This window comes from Chlamydotis macqueenii, chromosome 13 (assembly GCF_036417535.1).
Source record: "Chlamydotis macqueenii isolate bChlMac1 chromosome 13, bChlMac1.mat, whole genome shotgun sequence".
Classification (NCBI taxonomy): Eukaryota; Metazoa; Chordata; class Aves; order Otidiformes; family Otididae; genus Chlamydotis; species Chlamydotis macqueenii.
In genome coordinates this window covers 1,188,398-1,207,189 of record NC_141568.1, presented here as the reverse complement: position 1 = coordinate 1,207,189, position 18,792 = coordinate 1,188,398, and the positions used below count along the sequence as shown (strand labels likewise).

Below are 18,792 nucleotides of genomic sequence, written 5' to 3'. Positions count from 1 at the left end.
GGTACGACCACGTCACACAGCCAGCGAGCCAGCGCTGTGAGGAAGGGCGCAGACGGAGACACCAACGGGCTGAGAGGAGACGACAGCGCGACGCGCTTCGGTTAAAATACTTTTCCATACGAAATGTTCACGAGCAAAACGGTTGTGCTCTTCTTGTGGCGCGAGATGCGAGAAGAGGTGACAGGGCTGGGACCCCGAACTCCGCTGCTCTCCCCTCGGTTCCGGGGAAGGCCGAGCAGGCACAGACTGCTTGTCCTTACGGCCTTTCAAGCGCTGCCGTCGCTCCTGACTGGAAACCTCCATGTTTTCTGAAAAGCTGAGTAGCTTCTGCACCTTTCTAAGACACACGCTGCTCCAAGTAGACGCGCCAGCCCTTTTGGCAGATCCCGCCGGCCCAGCAGAGGCGTTAGGATTCTGAGCCAAGATCAGACGAGAGCTCTGCTGCAGCTCTCTCCCACGGGGAGCAAAGCAAGCTTTCTCTCCGAGACGCCCGGGCAGGGCCGTTCGGGGCCTTTGCTCCGGAAGAGCAGCAGAGCTGTCGCTCACCAGGTCCAGCTTCCTCGGCCTCCTGCCCTTCTCCCTCCGGGGCCGCCAGCACCTCCTCCCCGTGCCCGCCAGCATCTCCCCGGTGCCGGCATCATCCCCTCAGGTCTCCTAGGAGGGCTGCTCAGTCGGTCACTTCCCACCCCGACGGACGGAACTGCTCCAGCTTAGACCAGGCCGGCGAGGTTTCGGCAGTTCCTGGCGCTGTTTGGACAGCGGCAGTGGAAGGAGCGGCAGTGAGGTGACGCTGACAGGCGTCAGAGAGCAGTAATCGCCACGGCGGAGCCGCGGGGCGCCTGAGAAGGTGCTAATCTCCCCAGGCGCTGCTGGAGCCAGGGGAGAGCGCACGGCAGGGGCCGCAGCCTTGGCATCTCAGTGAAGGCTCCCTTCCCGCCCGGTTTCACGGCCTGTCTGCGCCAGTTACGTGTTAACAGCACCCGGGAGTGGGGAACCAGCCGGAAATTCTGCTTTCCAGAGCAAATACACAAATACGAACCGCTGTGCTACTCTCTGAATCTTCTAGGGTGAATGAAAAGGAAGTGGGGATCACGGACCTGGAATGCAAGCGGCCCTGCTGTCCCGTTTCACCGAATCCTTGCCCAGTGTCACCATCAATTTTTTCAGGAAAAGGTTTGGTGTTTTGTGCGCCAAAAGAAACACTGAGCAGGAAGGCACAAATTACGACTAAAAAGCACAAATGCGACTGTAACTAGTTGATTTATGGATTTTGATGAAGTGATTACAGAGGAAAGAAAACATTCCGGGGAACAAGATCTGCGCGTTGCTGCGGTCTCGTGTCTCTCTTTCGGTATGGGTTACAGTGGAAAAGAAAACAGGAAAATCACCAGGGGCACCGGTCGCCACGCGCTCCTTTCTCTGCTCTGCCGTAGAGCACCGGCTGCGCGCGCAGCAGACAACAGCGCCTGCCCTAAAGGGCCTGCTCTCTCACGCGACACGTTTCTGACTTCTGTCTGGGCTTGGTAACGGTGAGGAAGAGCGGGGATTGAATTCTGTTGCTCAATAAATAAATAAATACAGAACCGGTTTGTTACCACGCTCGTTATTTGTGTTGCTAGCGCGCCTAGAAAGCCTGGTTGTGGACCAGGGTGCCACTGCGCTACGTGCAAGCGCAGAACAGACACGGCGCCAAGGAGCCTTCGAAAGGCAGTTGACAGCTGCGGGAAAACGGGCGGTAATGAAAGAGTTGTCACCGTGGAAAAGGGAAATGTTGAGAAGGGCGACGAGATTGCTCTGCAGAATACACAGAGAAACGCTCCAAGCATGAGAGCTGCAGAGAAGAAAGCACAAAGGCACTTACTAAAAAAAATTACCAAGCAGGTTATAGAAATTGATGCTGTGAACCAACTGGGGGGAAAAGGTACGTACTTCACCTCGAAACTGAGGCAGGCAGGAGTGGGCTGGGAAGGGTCCAGAAAAAGCAGCGTAGCTTTTGGTGCAACCAAGGGCTGGGGCCAGCAGAAATGTCAAAGCGAGAGGGCAGAGCAATCTTCACAGCAGCTCCGTGCGTGAAAGCATACACGACTGCGCTCGTCAAGGCCGGGCAGAAGGATGTCGTGGCAGCAGGGGTGCGCGATGGTGAAATCCCGCGTTAGTTTACAGGACAGAGCCTGGCGGGGGGCAGCTTCCCTGCCAGCAACGTTACGCAGCGAGGGAGCCGCAAGGTTGTGCGCCACATCGGTGCGAGGAGCTAGAAGTGCTTCCAAGAGGATACCTGGGTTACAGGATCGAGGAAGCATCCCTAACAACTGAAAAAAGATACACAGCAAGGATCGAAGGAGGGAGAATGAGCTTAATATCTGAGCTATGTTGAGACTGAGCTATCGATTAGGTAACTGTGAAGAAGTTCCAGAACAACAGGCAAAGACTTTGAGAATGCACAAGTATCTGCTTCGGTGAGCACACAGACTCGCCCAAATAGAGAAGAAACCTGAATCTGCATTTACAGGTGAAGTATCTGTGTTAGTCTGAAACAGACCGAGAGCAAGCTGCGAGGTCTGCGCCCTCCAGCCCGGAACAAAGCTAGGGAGGAAAAGGAGGCCAAGGGTTTCAGCAACAGCATTACCTGAGCAGCTGCCTGGCACAGCCAACGCGTGCTCAGACAGAGCGCTGGCTCTGGCGCTTGGCTTGGCGCACGTCACTGCGGACTTCAGTGGGCAACGCTGGGGGATGAGTGTATCTTTAAAGGAGGGCTCCAGGTGTGCAGGCGTTGCCTCAGTTAAAAAAAAAAAAGGAAAAAAAAAAGAAAGCTAGCACAGATGAAAGCACCGAGAGATAGAGAAATACCCGAGCTTTATGGCGGTCTCAGTAAATGTCATAAAGTAACACAGTTTAATTTAGAAGGCGGCCACACACAAGACCGCAGTTCAGCAGAGCAATAGAGCAAAGGCAGCGTGTGCAACCACGCGCTGCGCTACCTACCAGGCTTTCAGAGAAGCGGAAACCCCAGTTTGCTGCGCCAGCAGAGGGTGAGTGAAAATTCTGATGAAAGACGACGAGCTCGCTGGGAAGCAGAAGGCAGTAAACGCGCTCACAAAGACGAACGCTCTTTGCTACAGCTACGAGAACCAAGGCCCTTAACGTAGCAGGGAACAACAGCCTGCATGAGGAAAAGGCACCACAGGACGTGAAACATTCAGAAATGTTCAACGATTGCTGGGGTATATCCGCATTTACAGCTCTCCCAAGACGGAGAACACACTGACAGCAGGAGAAGGATTTGAATCCTACACAAATCGGCCTGATCCGACTCGAATGCCTTCTCTCCCCACACTGGATTCTTTACCTCGTACAGTGGCTTTATTTCCTTACTACTCTGACTGCACCTCCATCCCCGTTTCCTTGTACAAAACCAGCAGGATGAGGCCAGGATAAGCCAGCGTATGAAAAACAGCTGCCGTGCCAGGTCTCAGCCATTCGCAGAGGCTGTGCGTTACGGCTGTAATTGGATTAGAGACTATGGCTGTCAGCCACCACTGGAGCAGTTTCTTTCTCTCCAGAAATAAGACACCCTTTTTTTACCAGAGAGTGACCTAGAAGATTCGTTTGATGTACAACCTGGAATCTTCAAGGCGCTAACCTGGCTTTGTACCGAAGTGGATGTGGCCAGCCAGCACGGGTAGTTACCAGAACACCCTGAGCTGGCGAATCTCGCAGCCTGCACCATTAGGTACAGAGATCCCAGCTTCGCGACAGGCCGGGTCCAGCTACCTACTTCACCTGAGCTCCTTTTAAAATCCCAACTGTAGCAAACGGCACGGATGTCAGCCCACTCAAATTCCCTTTGCATATGGCTTTAATCTTTAGCCGGCGTTGGTAACAGAATGAGCACTTCTTACAACACAGGGCATTCCTGCCTCTCAGTGGTGACGTTAAAACAAACAGTGCACTGCCCAGCGCCATACCTGCACTCAAGTGTAAGAAGATTAATTCCACAGCCATGAATGTCAGTTCATGAGCGAAAACCATCAAGTTTACAGATTGTGACTGTTTTCCAGAGAGTCTCTCTGTCCCTAAACCCGTTCAACGCGGCTGGCAGGGAAGAGAGCTCACCAGGCGACTCCCACCAGATCCGCATGCGCACGCTTTCCTTTAGAAACCGACACAAGCGCGGCACTTGGAGGTGCGCTGCACCTCCGCGGGCTCAGTTTAAAGATCTGCGACGTGGCCACCTATTTTGAACAGCGGCAGAAAGAGTCAAAACCACAGGAGCGGTGCCAAAGCCGCTCCGGGTGGCAGTGGAATCGAAGGCCCAAAGGAGAGCTGCAGCTCGGCCACGGGGCCCGGACGGGCGATCCCCGCCCGCGCGCCTTCCTGCGAAACGGCCGCGGCCCTGCGGCTCCCGCCGCCTCTGCGCCCAGACAGCCCCGGGGCGCCCATCGCGCACGGCTGCGGCTCCCGCCGCGGGCGCTCAGGCCAGCTCGGACGGTGCCCGACCGGAACAGGCGCTTCCCGGGCGATGGCGGTTCCCGCCGCCAGCCGCCCAACGGGCCGGACTGGGAGAGTTACCAGAGCGTGAGGACGGACACCGAGCGCTGCCCCGGGCAGGCTGCTGACGGGCAGCTCGCTCTCCGGCGGCCTGGACGGAGAAGGGTGACGGGGCCGGGGCCGGCCCGCACCGCCGGAGGCCAGGCCAGCCCAGGCGAGGCCCAGCGCCTTCCCGCCCTGTCGCTCTGTCCGCTCCCTATTGGCCCACGCCCGGCGCCGCGCCCTCCCATTGGCTGCAGCCGTCGCCTGCAGTCACCCTACTGCCCGTGCCGCTCGCTCCTGATTGGCCGGCGGGCTCGGCCGAGAGGCCGCCGCGGGCTGTTAGTTCAAGGGGGCGGGAGGGGGGGGGGGGCGTCAGCCATCGCTACGGCGGCTGCCGCGGGCCAAGCTCTGTCGTTCCGCGAAGCTGCCGGTAGCCAGCATGGAGCCCGGGAAGCGCACGGAGGCCGGAGGCTCCGCGGCGGCGGAGGCGGCGGATGCGGCGCCCGTCTTCACGCTGGAGGAGGTGGGGAAGCGGAACTCCAGCCGCGAGGCCTGGCTGGTCATCCACGGCCGTGTCTACGATGTCACCCGCTTCCTGGAGGAGGTGAGGCCGGGCGGGGCGGGGTCCCGGCGGCCGGCGGGGGGAAGGACAGGGCCTGGCGGGGCTGAGGGAGGGGAGGGCCTGGCGGGGCTGGGGGAGCGGGGACGGCCTGGGCAGGGCGTGTGGGGCTGGGAGGGAAGAGGAGCGCTTGGGGTGCGGGGGGGCTGAGGAAGGGGGGCAGGAGGGGTGCCATGGGGGGCTGAGGGAGGGGGGCAGGAGGGGTGCCATGGGGGGCTGAGGGAGGGGGGCAGGAGGGGTGCCATGGGGGGCAGAGATCCAAGGGGGGTCCAAGGGGAGGGAGGGTGAGTGGGCCCCGCGGGGCTCCTGTGGCCCGGAGGCAGCTGCCTGGCCCCAGGCTGCGGGGCCTCGGCGGCCCAGCGCTGCCCGAAGGAGGGGTCCGCAGACCTTGAGCCCCTGCAGACCCTCTGCTCTGCGGCCGCTGTGCGGTTTGTGTGCTCGGGGCAGCTCCTGCCCTGCTCAGAGACGCCGGCTAGAAACGGGGCAGTGATGCCAGGTCGTGTGCGCGAAGGCCAGCCCAGCGCAGGGGTTGTGCTTTCACTCGTTTGAGTCAACTTCTGTTTTCTTAGGAAATCTGTTCAGGCACGCCTTACATGGGAGGTGCAGCTCTCCTTAAGCCACGGTACCTCACTTCTGGTCTTGTAGGGTAAGCAGTAGCGGGCTAGATCGGTGGTTTAAACGTGATGTCTCCAGAGACAGCTCAGAACTGAAGGGAGAAAGTGGTGGTGATTCAGTCGGTGAGCATCTGCCGCACCACTGCCTTCCCAGCAGAGCCCGTGCACGAGCGATTCGGAAGGGGTGATCGCCAGCTCTCTTGGACGTGGGGACAAAAATTTCTTCTAGACCTGATGCTTTTCGTTTCTGTTCTTAAGAAAGGCTGAGAGCGGCATCATTAGTGTTTGGAGCTGAAAACAGAGCGAGAAGAAATGGTAACAAAATCTGAAGGGGCTTTCATCCCAGCTTAACATAACGCCAGACCCTTTGTAGGATCTACGGGGTAATGTGCGAAAGCCAGCCTGAATAGCTCTAGAAGACGAGCATCTCTTTGAAGATGCACATGTTGCTGCTTGCTGGTTTTGCTCAGCTGAATTAAATTCTGTTTTTCCTCCAGGCACATTTGATTAGAGCATGTCTGCTATGTAGTAATAACACATAATGACACAGCTGCCTTGATGAGGTGTAGAGGCCTATCAGGTAGGAGGGGAGAATGGTAACCTGGCAGCTTTTTTACCGTGGCCTGACAGCCGGAGGTAGTGGTTTCTGTGTAGCTTTCTGGTATTTATAAAGTTGGACACAATCGATTTTGTTCGTCGGATCCAGCATCATAGCACTTCATTCAGGATCTGACCAGCGCTTTGAGTCTTCCCCCCGGTGTTTGAGAGAGCCTCTAAGATATTTCAGTGAACAAATTAGGGAGTGTCTTTTACTACAGTGCCTTGAGCTGGCCTTTGCTGTGGCCAGTTCTGCGTTGTTTACAGCTTTTGTAATGAAAAATCTTGCTCTCAAGGACCATAAATGGATCCTGGCTGCTTTGCTCACCGCTGTCTACTGTTGGTACTCCAGCACTGTTTGCAGATGCCACTGTGTCAGGTGCAGGATCTGAAAAGCCTGCCCAGCAGCTGCTGTCCTTGGGTCTTTGAAACTTGAGAGAGACTCGAGGCACCCAGTACGCGGGAAAGGAAAGTTCGTGGGCCCGTGGGACGGTGCCTGGTGGACGCACGGCAGTTGGGCGCAATACAGCGGCAGCGGCATGAGGAACGATCAGCTGGTGCTCAGCTGCTTGTTTTCCAGGAGAGCCCGCGGGTCCGGCGGAGGTGAGGGACCATTTGCGCGTTTAGTCGCATGCATCCAGCACAAGATGCAAACTGTGCTGCAAAGAGCTGATCACTGGGGTGGGAAGGAGAAGACAATCCCGTGGGGTGGGACTCGAACTCGGGAAGCTGTTAGGTGGTGGAGCGGTGAGCGGAGTCAAGGTGCTCGGATTCCCGTTCCAGGGTCAGTTCACAAGAGCAGGTTTCCAGCTGGTAGGTGAGGATCTTTGAGCAGCTGACTGCCTCCTTCTCCATGCACGCCCCCTCGGGTGTTCGGGTTCCCCGGCGCTGGGCCAAACCGGCCGTCTGGCATCTGTCGAACTCCTGAGAGAGCGCAGTGGAGCACCAAGCTGTGAGCCCAGCTACCTCTGCTGATCAGACCAAACAGGCAGCCTGGCAGGTGTGTTTTGAAGAACTCTTGTTACTCTGCTAGTTTCTGAAATCTCTCGTGTTTGCCTGCATCTACAACTCTAGTACGAGAACCAGGGGACATCAAAGAAGCTGGCTGCAGCCAGGTTCAAAACGGACAGACGGCGTTTCTTCACGCATGCGGAGCAGACCGTGGAACTCCTTGCCAAAGGTCGTTGTGGGTGCGGGAAGGTTAAGTAGGTTCAGGGGAAGACAGGGCAAAAATGTGGAAAAGCAATTCACTGCTGGTTTCTAAATAACAGAACGCTGTGGGTTTAAGAAAAGCCAAGCTCAGCTGGAGGCTGGGTCAGTACTTGCGGGAACTGCGTGCCTTGTCTCACACTTGCCTCCGCGTTGCTGCTTATCGCTTTTCAGACCTCAGGGTTAGAAAAATGTTGTCAAGGTATTTACCCCAGTGTGAATGATGCTGTGTTTCAGAGCAAAGACGCTGTGTGGTGGTCACAGTCTTCACCTCAGCATTCTCTGTAAGACAGCACCTGGGACGTGCTCCCTGGGACACCTTCAGCGTTATAAATGAGCCCGGAAAAACGCCTCGCTCCCCGCCAGCGGGCAGGTTTAGCAGTGCCCTGCATGTTACCTTGAGATGATGTTTCACATCGCCCTTTCCAAGCCCTTTAACCCAGCTGTGTTTCTATGACATGAAAAAGATCTACTTGGACTGGGGGAAAGCAGGAGAGTCAGGCTACTGGTTTAACTGTGCCAGCGTGGCTGACACAACGCTGCTGTGTACGCCCCTCGGTGACGTAGTGAAACTTGTAACTGTAGATCAAGGCCTAATTTATTGGCAAAAATACGCTTGATATCTGTTACCCCACTGCAATCAGTCGAGTGACAGGGGAACAACGTGTAGCTGATCAGAACCAGGAGCGTTTGTCTTGCTTAGAAGCTACAGTTGTCTGATAAACGGTTCTGCTTCAGAGCTCTGAGCCGCTGTCTGGGTTTCAGTGGGTGATGTTTCCCCTTGATCCTGTGTAGTCACTGGAGCAGTGTCTAATTGTTGCCTTTTCTGGCCTTTGGTCCCAGAGTATTTGAACAGGATTGCTGAATTCCACTGGAGCGTTACCTTGGAGTGATTGCGCAGTCTCAAAGAAGCCTCATTGCTAAAAGATTGTCGAATTCCGTTTGTGATTCCTGCAGACTCGGTACAGCAGGTCAGCCATTAGCCAGCCAGATCAAACTCTGTGTGTTGTTTGAAGCATAGATCAGTTTAAATCCAATTTCCTTTGGTTTTTTACTGTGCAATAGGAGTAACAATTAAGACACTTATCACATAGCGAAATTGAGAACGTGAACAAAACGCAGGAGATGTGCAAAGATGGCGACTGAAACTTCATAGCTGTTTCTGAGAGACTGCGATCTCTTGTGCTTCAGAAAGCCTGTAAGCGCCTGAAGTGGAGTGTGATTGTTTGAAATCTCAGATAGCCTTACAGCAGTAATGTAACTTTCTCCCAAAGCTAGGTACCTGGACCACCAGAATACACGTTACTACTCCTGACTGCAGCAGTCTAGAAAAGCAAGCGTAGGCTATGGCTAGAGCACAAAGGGCTGGCTGCTCAGGTGGGTGTGAGGATGAGTGAGGAAGCGGAGGAAGGCAGCCGTACCCCCTGACTGGCTCTCAGCTCTGATACCGCTCACGCTTACGGCCTTACCACACCAGTATTGAAATCTGTGGCTTTCAACTTGTGCACAATCTGTAACAGACTTATTTTCACAAGCACTCCTGTGATAAAGGGCCGTGTTTTATCTCCACTTTCACACATGACCAGAAGAGTTTGGAGGTGCACGTTTCTTCAGTATACCCTTCGTCTGCTATCTGAGTCCGCAAGGCGCAGCAGCCACCGCAGCTCTGTGTCCTGGCGCGTGCTGCTGCTTCTGATACCCGAGATACGTGTGAGTAGAAATCCGTTTGAACCGCTTTCCAAGTGGAATGAGCCTGAGTTGTGACAACTCTAACCCAAATTGGTCAGTTGGTTTCAGGTACAATGTTCTTCAAACTATGTTTCAAAAGAAGGAATTACTGTAGTACTGATAGCTTCTCTCCAAAATTACGTGGTTCTGACAGAAGTTACGTTCTTTCCAGGCAAGTGTGCAGCTAAGGTAAGGTCTGTGCTGGGAAGAGCTGGTAGTTAAGAGCATTATCCCTGAGATGAAAGTAAAGAGGAGGGAAGTACCACGTGGTTGTTTACTCCAAAGAGGCAGCAAGGTTTTATTCTTACCTCCTTCCTGCACCAGCAGTAAGAAACCAGTATTGAATACCCTTCTTTGTCTGTCTGCGTTTAATTCCTGTGCGCTCTGGCGTATCTGAAAGCAGAACTCTGGGAGGGAGAGGAGGAATGCCAGAGATCTGGTTTCACTCGTGCTGACTTGCTCCGGCTTTGCAGAGATGTTTTTGGGGAAACCTGTTCCATGTCTTCAAACAAGCTTTGAAGGGTGCATGGCTGACGAACACCGTTTGTCTCCGTGGCTGCTTGTCCTTGTTTTCTGGCTTGTATGGTACCGGCACATTGTTATTGCACAGTAAATACTGTTCCCTTTCCTGGCTTATTTCTCTGGTACTGGGGGCTAGGGATGAAAGCTTTTGCATCCCTCCTCAACCTGATGATCTCTCCTGACCCAGCAATCTGATTAGTCACAGAGCTCAGAGTTGCTTCTGAGCTCGGTTGTAGTTTACAGTGGCAGTTGCCAGCCAGACGTATGCAGACAGACGCTGGAGTTTGTGAAAAGGCGACTCCAGGCTCTCGCCTTCCGCAGTGGCTTTGTGTTGCGCTCTCCGAAGCCTTTGCTGCGTGCCTCGGTTCTGACCTGCTGCTGCTTCTTGCTCGCTCCGTGTCTCTGATAGAGGCTAGGCAGATGGAGCGTCTTCCCAGGTCTCATGGATAAATACAGCCGTGCTGGCCGAACACAGAGGATGGACTATATGAGCTGCTAATTGGGAAGTGAGTCATCAAGGACAAACTTTTCTTTGCTCAGTGACACTTAAAGTGAGCTTGGAGTGAATATGGGGTTGTCCAGCTCCCTACTTCTGCTGTTCTTCTCTGACCCAGTGTGGAATTTGGAGAGCCGGATTCAGCGATCACACTGAAGCAATGCTTTTGGGAGCGCCCGCTCTAGCTCTGCGCACTGCGGAGCACGAGGAAGCCTTGGGTTTCCTCCCCACGTCTGGCGAGAGCAGGCTGGCCTCCCTTCTGCCCCGCCTGGGCCTGGGGCTCTGGAGGCTGCCTTGTACTGGTGGCGGCTGTCGTGCATTCACTTTCAAATGACAGGGTTCTCCCTGTTAAACTGTGTTCTCTCCTCAGTGGTGTTGGTCGTATCCTTCCAGAACTGGGGCTCCAAGACTGAGCGTTGCTGTCAGCGTGTCCTGTATTTCCTGTGTGTGCTGAAGGCTCCAGTGACGAGGAAGTTCCAGGTCTATTACTGCTCTTGAGGAAGACTTGTGAGGACAAGCTCTTGGGCCTGCCTCTCTTTGTTCTTGTTTGCTTTTGTCTGTTTCTTTTCAAAACCAGACATTTTCCAGCCATTGTTTCCTGTGGAAGGACATTTTTTTTTTCCACAGTTTTCAGCACTTTCAGTTTTCATGTTTTCCTGCAGGAGCTGTAGCTTTGGGCAGTTCTGTGGCAGAGTAAATGAGCTCCTGTATAAACAGTCTGGTTTTACGTTTGCTCGAGTGTGACAAGGTAAGAATTGTCTGGCTGCAGCTGTGGTCGTTCAGACTAGGCAGTCCTTTCAGAAATATGATGTGCCGAGGTGTTCTGAAGTTTTTTCTTCTGGCTTGGTGATTACAGTGAAGGACACGTGCATGAATAGGTGATTCTTTTCCTTGCTTGTGGACTTAGCAAGAGCATAGAATGGCCTCGCACCCAAACATGTAAAGAGGAATAAACCTCACTGTTCTTTCCTGTGCTTCGCTCTTCTTGTCCCTTGCGTGTGCGAAGACTGGGTGCCACTGAAAGCCAATATCCACTGCATGTTCCCTCTTAGCACAGTATTTGGCTGCCCTTTTAGGGTGGATTTTGAGGAAAGCAAAGTTATCTTCTCAGAATTCAGTTCTGATGTTGTTCCATCTGAAATGAGACTCCTGGTGAGACATGCTTAAGGAGTTCTTCCGGAAGTCTTAATGGCCAGCTTTTCATCCCCTAGTTTCTGTGGATCTTTGGTTATAAAATAGCTGAAAATCGGACAGTTGCTCAGAGTAGTGCACACAGACAACATGCAGCATCCTACCTCTGCAGCCAAGTCGGGGAGAGTGATCCCAGGGGCTCAGAAATGACCTAACGGGCGGTCTCGCTGCAGCCCCTGTTCCCGTTAACTCCCCCGCGTAAACAGAGGCATGCGCCCAGCTCCGTGGGGAGCTCATTCACAGCCACCCCAGCAGGTCGTTGCTTCCTCTCTCTTCTGTAGGGTGGGCTCTCTGCTAGGGTGGTCCCTGATCTGACTCCCTTGGAGATCAAGTGAGCCCGAGGGCTGGTGTGGGAGAAAGGGCAGCAAGGCCTGTAGCCAGGCACGGAGGGAATGCGCCGAGTGGAGCCTCGCTTGGTTTTACAGCTGAGGCGATGTAATAACTGACTGCTAACCAAAGTGTGTCCTAGGTCTGCAGACTTTGCCCTTCATGGCTGCTGAGAAAGCTCCGCGTTGATTTTGTTACATACCCGGCCCATAAAGGGATTTATTCAGAATAAAGAGCTCTGAACGAGGATTGCAGAACTGGCTGCAGCAACTCACTGGAGCAAGCAACTGGACTGGTTTTGTGTCCACACTGAGTATGTTTGGTATGAGGCGCGATAGCCAAGCGGGAATAGTTAGACTTTTGGCAGCAAAAACATCAAGCTGAAGGAAGAGGGGCAATGACAACTGTTCCGTGTCTGTGGGAAGGAAAAGGATACTGCAGAGAAAAACAGGTGTGTTAGCCCTTTGATCTGAAACTTAGTCTAACGTCTCGTCTCCAGTTCCAGGCTTGTAGCTGTTAGGGGCGCTTCAGGCAGCAGTGAACAAGTTCATCTTCTCAACCAGCACGTTGAGTGCTTGTGCCTGCTGCTGTAGGAAACTGGGGTGGTCCCTGGACGTGCATCAGGAGCCTGACCGCTTCACCGGCTCAGATGGATTAGCTGATAGTTTGAACCGACCTGTTTGTTCACGCGCACGCTGTAGAGATCGTACTGTGCTGGCCCTGTGGTAAGCGCTTTCCATTCCCAGTCTGTTCCTGGAGTCCGACGGTGCTAGAGAAGAGCCCAGCCCATCAAGGAAAACAGAGTTGCACCAGGGTTTTTTGTCAGCTCGTACCGCTGGGTCTGTCGGTTGTCTGTGACCGTCTGCCACCAGCAGAAATGCCAGTGTCGTCGCGGAGCATCCTGTGGATTTAGCACTTCTTGGTTGCTGTAACTCCTGAATCTCTCAAATATGATATGATGTCAAACAGTACACTTTTTGGTGACACTTTTCTTTTTTTCTCTCCCCTGAATCTTTGGAAGATTTTATTGATGATGTTGGTTTGAGGCATCCGTGGTGAACGGAGGAGGTTGGGAGGAAGGCTGCCGACACTCTTGGCACCTTTTTTGCATCCAGCCCTTTGCTCACCTGAAGTCTTCTCTTCCAGCATCCAGGTGGAGAAGAGGTTTTGCTCGAACAGGCTGGTAGAGATGCCACAGAGAGCTTTGAAGACGTTGGGCATTCCACAGATGCCAGGGAGATGCTCAAGCAGTACTACATAGGGGAGATCCACCCGGTAAGGAGCAGCTGGCTGGGACAGCCTCTTTCAGACACGGGACGGGACTGTGTAAAGTGCGAGACACCTTTGTGTAACCCACTAAACACGTACACTAAGACGTGTCTTGCGAAATGAGCAAGTAGTTAAGGGTTTTAGGCAGCCCCTGTGTTGTCCAGGATTTCTGTTGAGGAAAGAGGAGCTCTGCTGGGGAAACAAAACTAAATTAGTCTTCTCTTTCCACCATTCAGAACAGATTTCTCACTACAGTTAAATCGGGGGCCCTTAAAGAAGCTAATCTAATCGGTTCCCTCCTTAGCTGGTGGTACCATAACTTCCCCTCGCCTTGTAATTTAGAGTTCAGGAGGGTGAGAGATCATGGGGCATGGCACAACACCAGCTTCCTGCCTGCTACAGACTGTGCCTTGGGTGCTGAAGGAACAACTCCTTTGAAAACTGTGCAGGCAATTACCCCTGTGATGAGAACTGTGTACAGAACAATTCCCTCATAAAGACTGCAGGTTTCTCTTGAAGTCGGTGCTTATCTTTTTTTTCTTTCCCTCTTTTTTCCCCTTGACAGCACGATCGTAAAAAAGAAGGTTCTAAGGTAAGCTGTTAGTGTTTTACTTTTCCATTTTAATTTAATCCTGTGGATTCACAAAATGAACAAAGGAGTTGTCACATGCCTTTTTTTTTTTTTTTTTTTTCTTTTTCCTGTGGTGCTTGTGGCTTTATGTTTACGCAAACTACAGGAATGAATAAATCTTCCAAGCAAATTATACCTTTGTTTTTGTTCTGAAGCTCAGCAGTCACCTCAGTGTGAAATTGGAAGCGGTTTTTGTGCCCTCTCTCCCCTGACATCAGCAGTGTTGTTTCCACACCTTGAGCCACAGACCATTTTTTGCACTGCTGGCTGTGTCCTGACCACTGAGCTGTTAGTGGTGTTACGCTCCAGCCAGGAGACGGGCACAGGCACCGGGAGCTGGCTGGAAAACAAGAATTCTCTGTTAACTGCCCTGGTAATCACTGGTGTAGCTTAAAACTCAGGTACTCCTGGATTAGAACAGGGCAGAGCGTTGCACAAACACCTGGGAAATGGAGGGGGGAGAGAAACGGTAATAAATAGAAGCCCATCTGAGAGGTAAACATGTGCCTGGCAGCGGGCTTCTCTTCTCGCTTGGCTTGAGGGCTCGGGCCAGGCGCAGCTCTGCCTTCAGCAACGCCTTCGCTAGGCGCTGCTCGAAGCAGGGCCGCTTGCGGAGGAGCAGGAACGGAGAGGAAAGCTGTGAGCAGCAAGGGCAGCGACTGAACCCTCGGGAGGGCTGGCTTACTGTACTCAGCCGTAGAAAGAGTAACTCGGGCTGGGTGAAAGCCTACGCTTAGTTATAACGCGGGACGGTTTGCATATATTCATCTTAAAATTTATGGTTTGGTGCAACTCTGCTTACAACAGAATCACACGCCTAAAACGTGCATGGCGATAAGCAGTAATCTGAGCAGCTCCCTTCGATAGGAGTTCATTTTTTTTTTTTTCCAAGTATTTTTATTCTCTGAGGAGAAAGGCCAGCGAGTTGTGCACAGCTAAGGTCTTTCTCCAGGGTACACCATCTGGTTTAAAAGCAGGCCCAAGTATAATTTAAAAATAGCAGTGAGAGATAGAAGTCGGCAGCGTAAAAATAAATAGAGGGGAACCACAGACACACACACAAGAAAGTTGTACGTGTATACTCTCGCGATGCAGCTCAGAGGTAACTCCCCACAGATAAGCGTCGAAGTTCAGCATCTGCTGAATGTGTTATGGCAGGAGAGCGAGCACCAAGACTTTCAGTAGACGGAGATAATTCTGTTTAGGATGGGCAGGAAAGGGGAGGTTTTTTTTGGCTGGGAGGTATTGATTGAACTGGAGAGCAGCAACAGCCATTGAGGAAGACGCTGCAGAGTCAATGAAACCGTAAATGAGAATTTCAGCTGACTGGAAAAAGTATTTAAATGCTCAGAGTTTTATGAAAGGAGAAGTATAAAAGTTTGGAAACAGGCTGGGTGGAAGGGAAGAGTTGAAGAGAACACTGCGGTTGTACGCTTCCACAGTCAGGATGGCAAAGGGGGGCGTGGGCGGGGGCTCGAGGGGGGCTGTAAAGGACTATCCGTGTTGGAGTGCCGGTTATCATAGCATGTAAAACGCTGGTTTGTGAGATAACGAGCAGGACCTTTTTTTTTTTTTGAGAGGGCTGTAAGTTCCAGGGGGAAGTTGAGGACTGGGTGGGAGGGATTGGCCTGGTGGAAAGAATGTGGAGGTGAGGACGAGGGCAGACATCCCCAGAAACACCCGCATGTGCGACTGAGGCTGTTTGGGAGAGCAGGGGAGGGTTATTTTTCCTCCATATTTGTAATCACATGTTCAGTCTTGTAGCCTTATTAGCACATGTTTAATGTTTCTGTTTTTTCCCTGCTAACTCCCTCTTTCCTCCTTCAGAATCCAAGTGTGACATCCTCAGGCCAAGCAAGGTATGGTATCCTCTTAAAATAAGGGTGAGGAACGGAGGGGTCAGGGCTCGCCCGTTGTAGAACTCCATATTGACCCTGATGGGCAGGGGGGACCCCGGGGATCCTGCCGCACTGCCCTTCCTGCAAGGAGAGAGTCCCAAATAAGTTGCCAAACTGCAGCGCAGAGATCGCTGCCCGGGCACACGCCTCTCATTGGATGCGGAGGCGCAGCGGTGGTGCGAAGGCCCCTGCGCCGCGCTGGGCGGAACCGCCAGCCTCGTGTTTCACCGCTTGAATCCTCCGGCCCGCGTGTTTGCGTTACACAGCCACGGCTGCAGCCCCTTTGCACCGCGGCGATTGTTTGGGTGGTCGCTGGGGGCCGTGGGGTGATGCCACGCAGTGGCGTGCGGATTTTTTGGACGACCAGTCCCGTTTTAGCTGAAAATCCAGGAGTGCTCACAGCCAGAACAGGGCCCTCGTTTTCCGCAGCTGATGCAGAGCCATTTTGCTGAGGAGGCTGTTGGAGGTGAGCCGGTGGCCTTTGGTTTATGAGCGAGGAAGATTTATTGTGGGACGGCTGTAGCAATTTCCAACCTTGAGTCAACTGGGCTGTTTGTACAGCACAAATTAGAGCCTGACTTATTTAAGGAAAAGAAAACCCAACAACCAACAACAAAAACCCCAGATTGGTTTCTGTATGTGCCAGGCTGGAGACTTCAGCAATTCAGCGGCTATTTTATAAGCCGCCGCGCCACCCTTGCGGGCGCAGGGGCCTCTCGCAGACCCCTGAGCGCGGGGACTGCGGGAGCTGCCCGGCCCCCGAGCCGAGGCTCCTGCCGTTGGTCTGGGAGCTGGTGGAGACGGGTCCCGGAGCAACCTGGACGGGAACAGACATGTAATTGAGCATCGTGAATGAATTACTGACTCGGTACTTTCTTCTGGTTTATGTTGTGTGTCTTTGTTTGCTGTTTTCTTTTTCTCCCTGTAGTTTCTGGTCAACGTGGCTGATCCCCATCTTCGGAGCGCTGGTCTTAGGTTTAATGTATCGCTATTATGTGTTGGACGGGAGAACCTCTTGAACTGACCCTGCTGAGGCCTCGGGGAGCCTGAAGGAGAGGCTGTGAGAGAGAGCGCGCGCATGCCACGCGTGGGGTTCTGCTTCCCTTAACCTCTTCTGCCTTGCTTCCAGCTTTGAGTCTGTCGAGTGATGTTGGTATCCATGGGACCAAGCCTATACCAAACTCTATCCCAGCTCTGGGACCCACGGCGGCAGGGCAAGCGCAGCTTCCCGGTGTCTCTTACGTTGGTGTGTGATCTCCCTGGTGCGTGTGTGCTCGCTCTCTCTCGCTCGCTCTCGCTCTCTGCAGCAAACCACAGACAACCTTTTTCTCTCAATGCCTTTTGGTTAAGCCAGACAACGCGAAACAGCTGCTGCTGAGCCTTTGGATTTCCCTCAGTCCCTCAAGCAGCATTGTCAGAAATAAATGGCAAGTTGTCTACAGTCCTTTCCAGAAAAGATGTCCGGAGCCGCGGTTCCGCGGTACCTTTCCCCGTGCATGCAGGCGACGCTAACTGGAGCAGCAGGAATTGTTAGCTTTGCTACCTCTTTCTGTACGCGTCTGTTTTTAACAGTTAAACAAATACAAGGATTTTAAAAGCGATCCTGTTCGTTTTGTAATATTTGTACTTGTCCCCTTGAAATGTATGTCCTGTGAAACAACTTACACCTCGAATCCTGGTTTGTTTGGGCGCTTTCGTGCTGCGTGCGGCAGAGCCGGGAGCGGGAACTGACACGTGGCCTCTCGAAATGCAGATGTTTCTTTCTCCCTGAGGTCTTGATCCGACACAAGTAACGGAGACAAAACTCACTCTCGCTTACTGTGAGCGTGCGCCGGACGGGGGGAAACCAAACCAATCTGGTCTCTTCTGCCTGAATGGAAATGGGAAAGAAATCCGTGTGGGATTCGTGGGTGGCGCTGGTTTTGTCTTGGAGCAGAGGAGGGTATTTCTCTCTTCGGTTTTTGTGTGTCCTGCAGTCGGCCCCCAGCAGTGCAGAGACAGCGTGGGGCATGCCTCGCGCGCTGAGGCACGGCCCTTTCCAGCTCTTCCAGCACTCGGGTCTGTGCCTTCGGGATCTGCTGACAAAAGGGAACTGGTGTTCTGGTGTCCAGTACCTTCAGGGGTGCTGTGCAACGCTGCTGTGGCACTCGACTGTTAGGGCAAAGCTGATCCCCCTTCTGAGGGGCAGCGACGCACTGGGGTCCCGTCAGGCTGGGGTTTTTCTTCTCTTCCATAAAACTTCTGTGTTCCCCAGAAGGCTGTGTAGAAGAATTTTGTGGATGTGGAATTACACTCTGCCTTTTAACATCGCAGGCCGAGGAGCCGCGCAGTCACGGGGACGCAGAGCGCTGCTGGGGCTGCACCGCTCCCTCTGCTCCCCGCGCCGGCCAGTCGCCGCCAGCAGCAGCGTCTCGCGTTCCGGCAGGCGCTGTTTTAGCAGAGGTGCGACAGACCTCCCCGTAGGGGTCTGTCTTCCCACAGGGCTTGCTGTGTTCGTCCCTCGTTCTCTCCGCGCTGCTCTGGTGGTCTGGTTCCTGTTGGTCCCGTCCTCGCTGCAGTCTGGCAGAGGAGCATGAGTCTGAGCCAGGGAAAATCCAGCGAGAAAGACCTGGGAAATTCTATTCAGCTGCCTTTTAAAGGATAAAGGTGAGAGGCCGCGTAGTCGTAGGTTAACATAGGACTTCACGTCAGTGACAGGTCAGTCGATGTAAATTTCTGGAAAACGGATCGTACCAGTCCGGTGTTCCGGACTCCAGGTCAGCTGAAAATGCACTGGTGTGCCGCTCAGCGTTCTGTGGGGTGTTTGAGTTGGCAGTGCAAGGTCTGTCGCCCGATTTAACAAAACCAGTACAAAAATCCCCACGGACAGCTTGAAAACAGAGAGATTTAATTTAACGGTGAAAGAGGAATAGTCGGTCAGTAAATGGTTTCAAATTCACCCCAAAGAGCAACCCCTGCCTGTTTCAGACGTGACGGTGATCTGGAAGGAGGCGATGCCCCTGGTAAAACCAGCGAGCTGGGTGATGGGTGCCTCGCGCGGGGGGTGAGCCCATGGTGCCTGGGCTGCTGGTGGGATCCACGGGGATTGGGGAAAACAAACCGGGCAGGAACGCCGGCTGTCGGGCTGCAGCGTCGCATCAGGGAAGTGGCAGAATGCAACG

General features: G+C 53.5%; 1 protein-coding gene across 1 annotated transcript; it reads left to right on the top strand.

Annotated features, from left to right (window-relative positions):
• The first annotated feature begins 4,915 nt into the window (after window positions 1-4,915).
• CYB5B (cytochrome b5 type B) lies at window positions 4,916-17,232 on the top strand. The gene is made up of 5 exons (XM_086757996.1): window positions 4,916-5,134; window positions 12,980-13,108; window positions 13,668-13,694; window positions 15,561-15,592; window positions 16,560-17,232. Exons 1-5 carry the CDS (start codon window positions 4,970-4,972, stop codon window positions 16,648-16,650), a joined length of 444 nt encoding a protein of 147 aa, XP_086614122.1. The 5' UTR covers window positions 4,916-4,969; the 3' UTR covers window positions 16,651-17,232.
• Window positions 17,233-18,792: the final 1,560 nt, after the last annotated feature.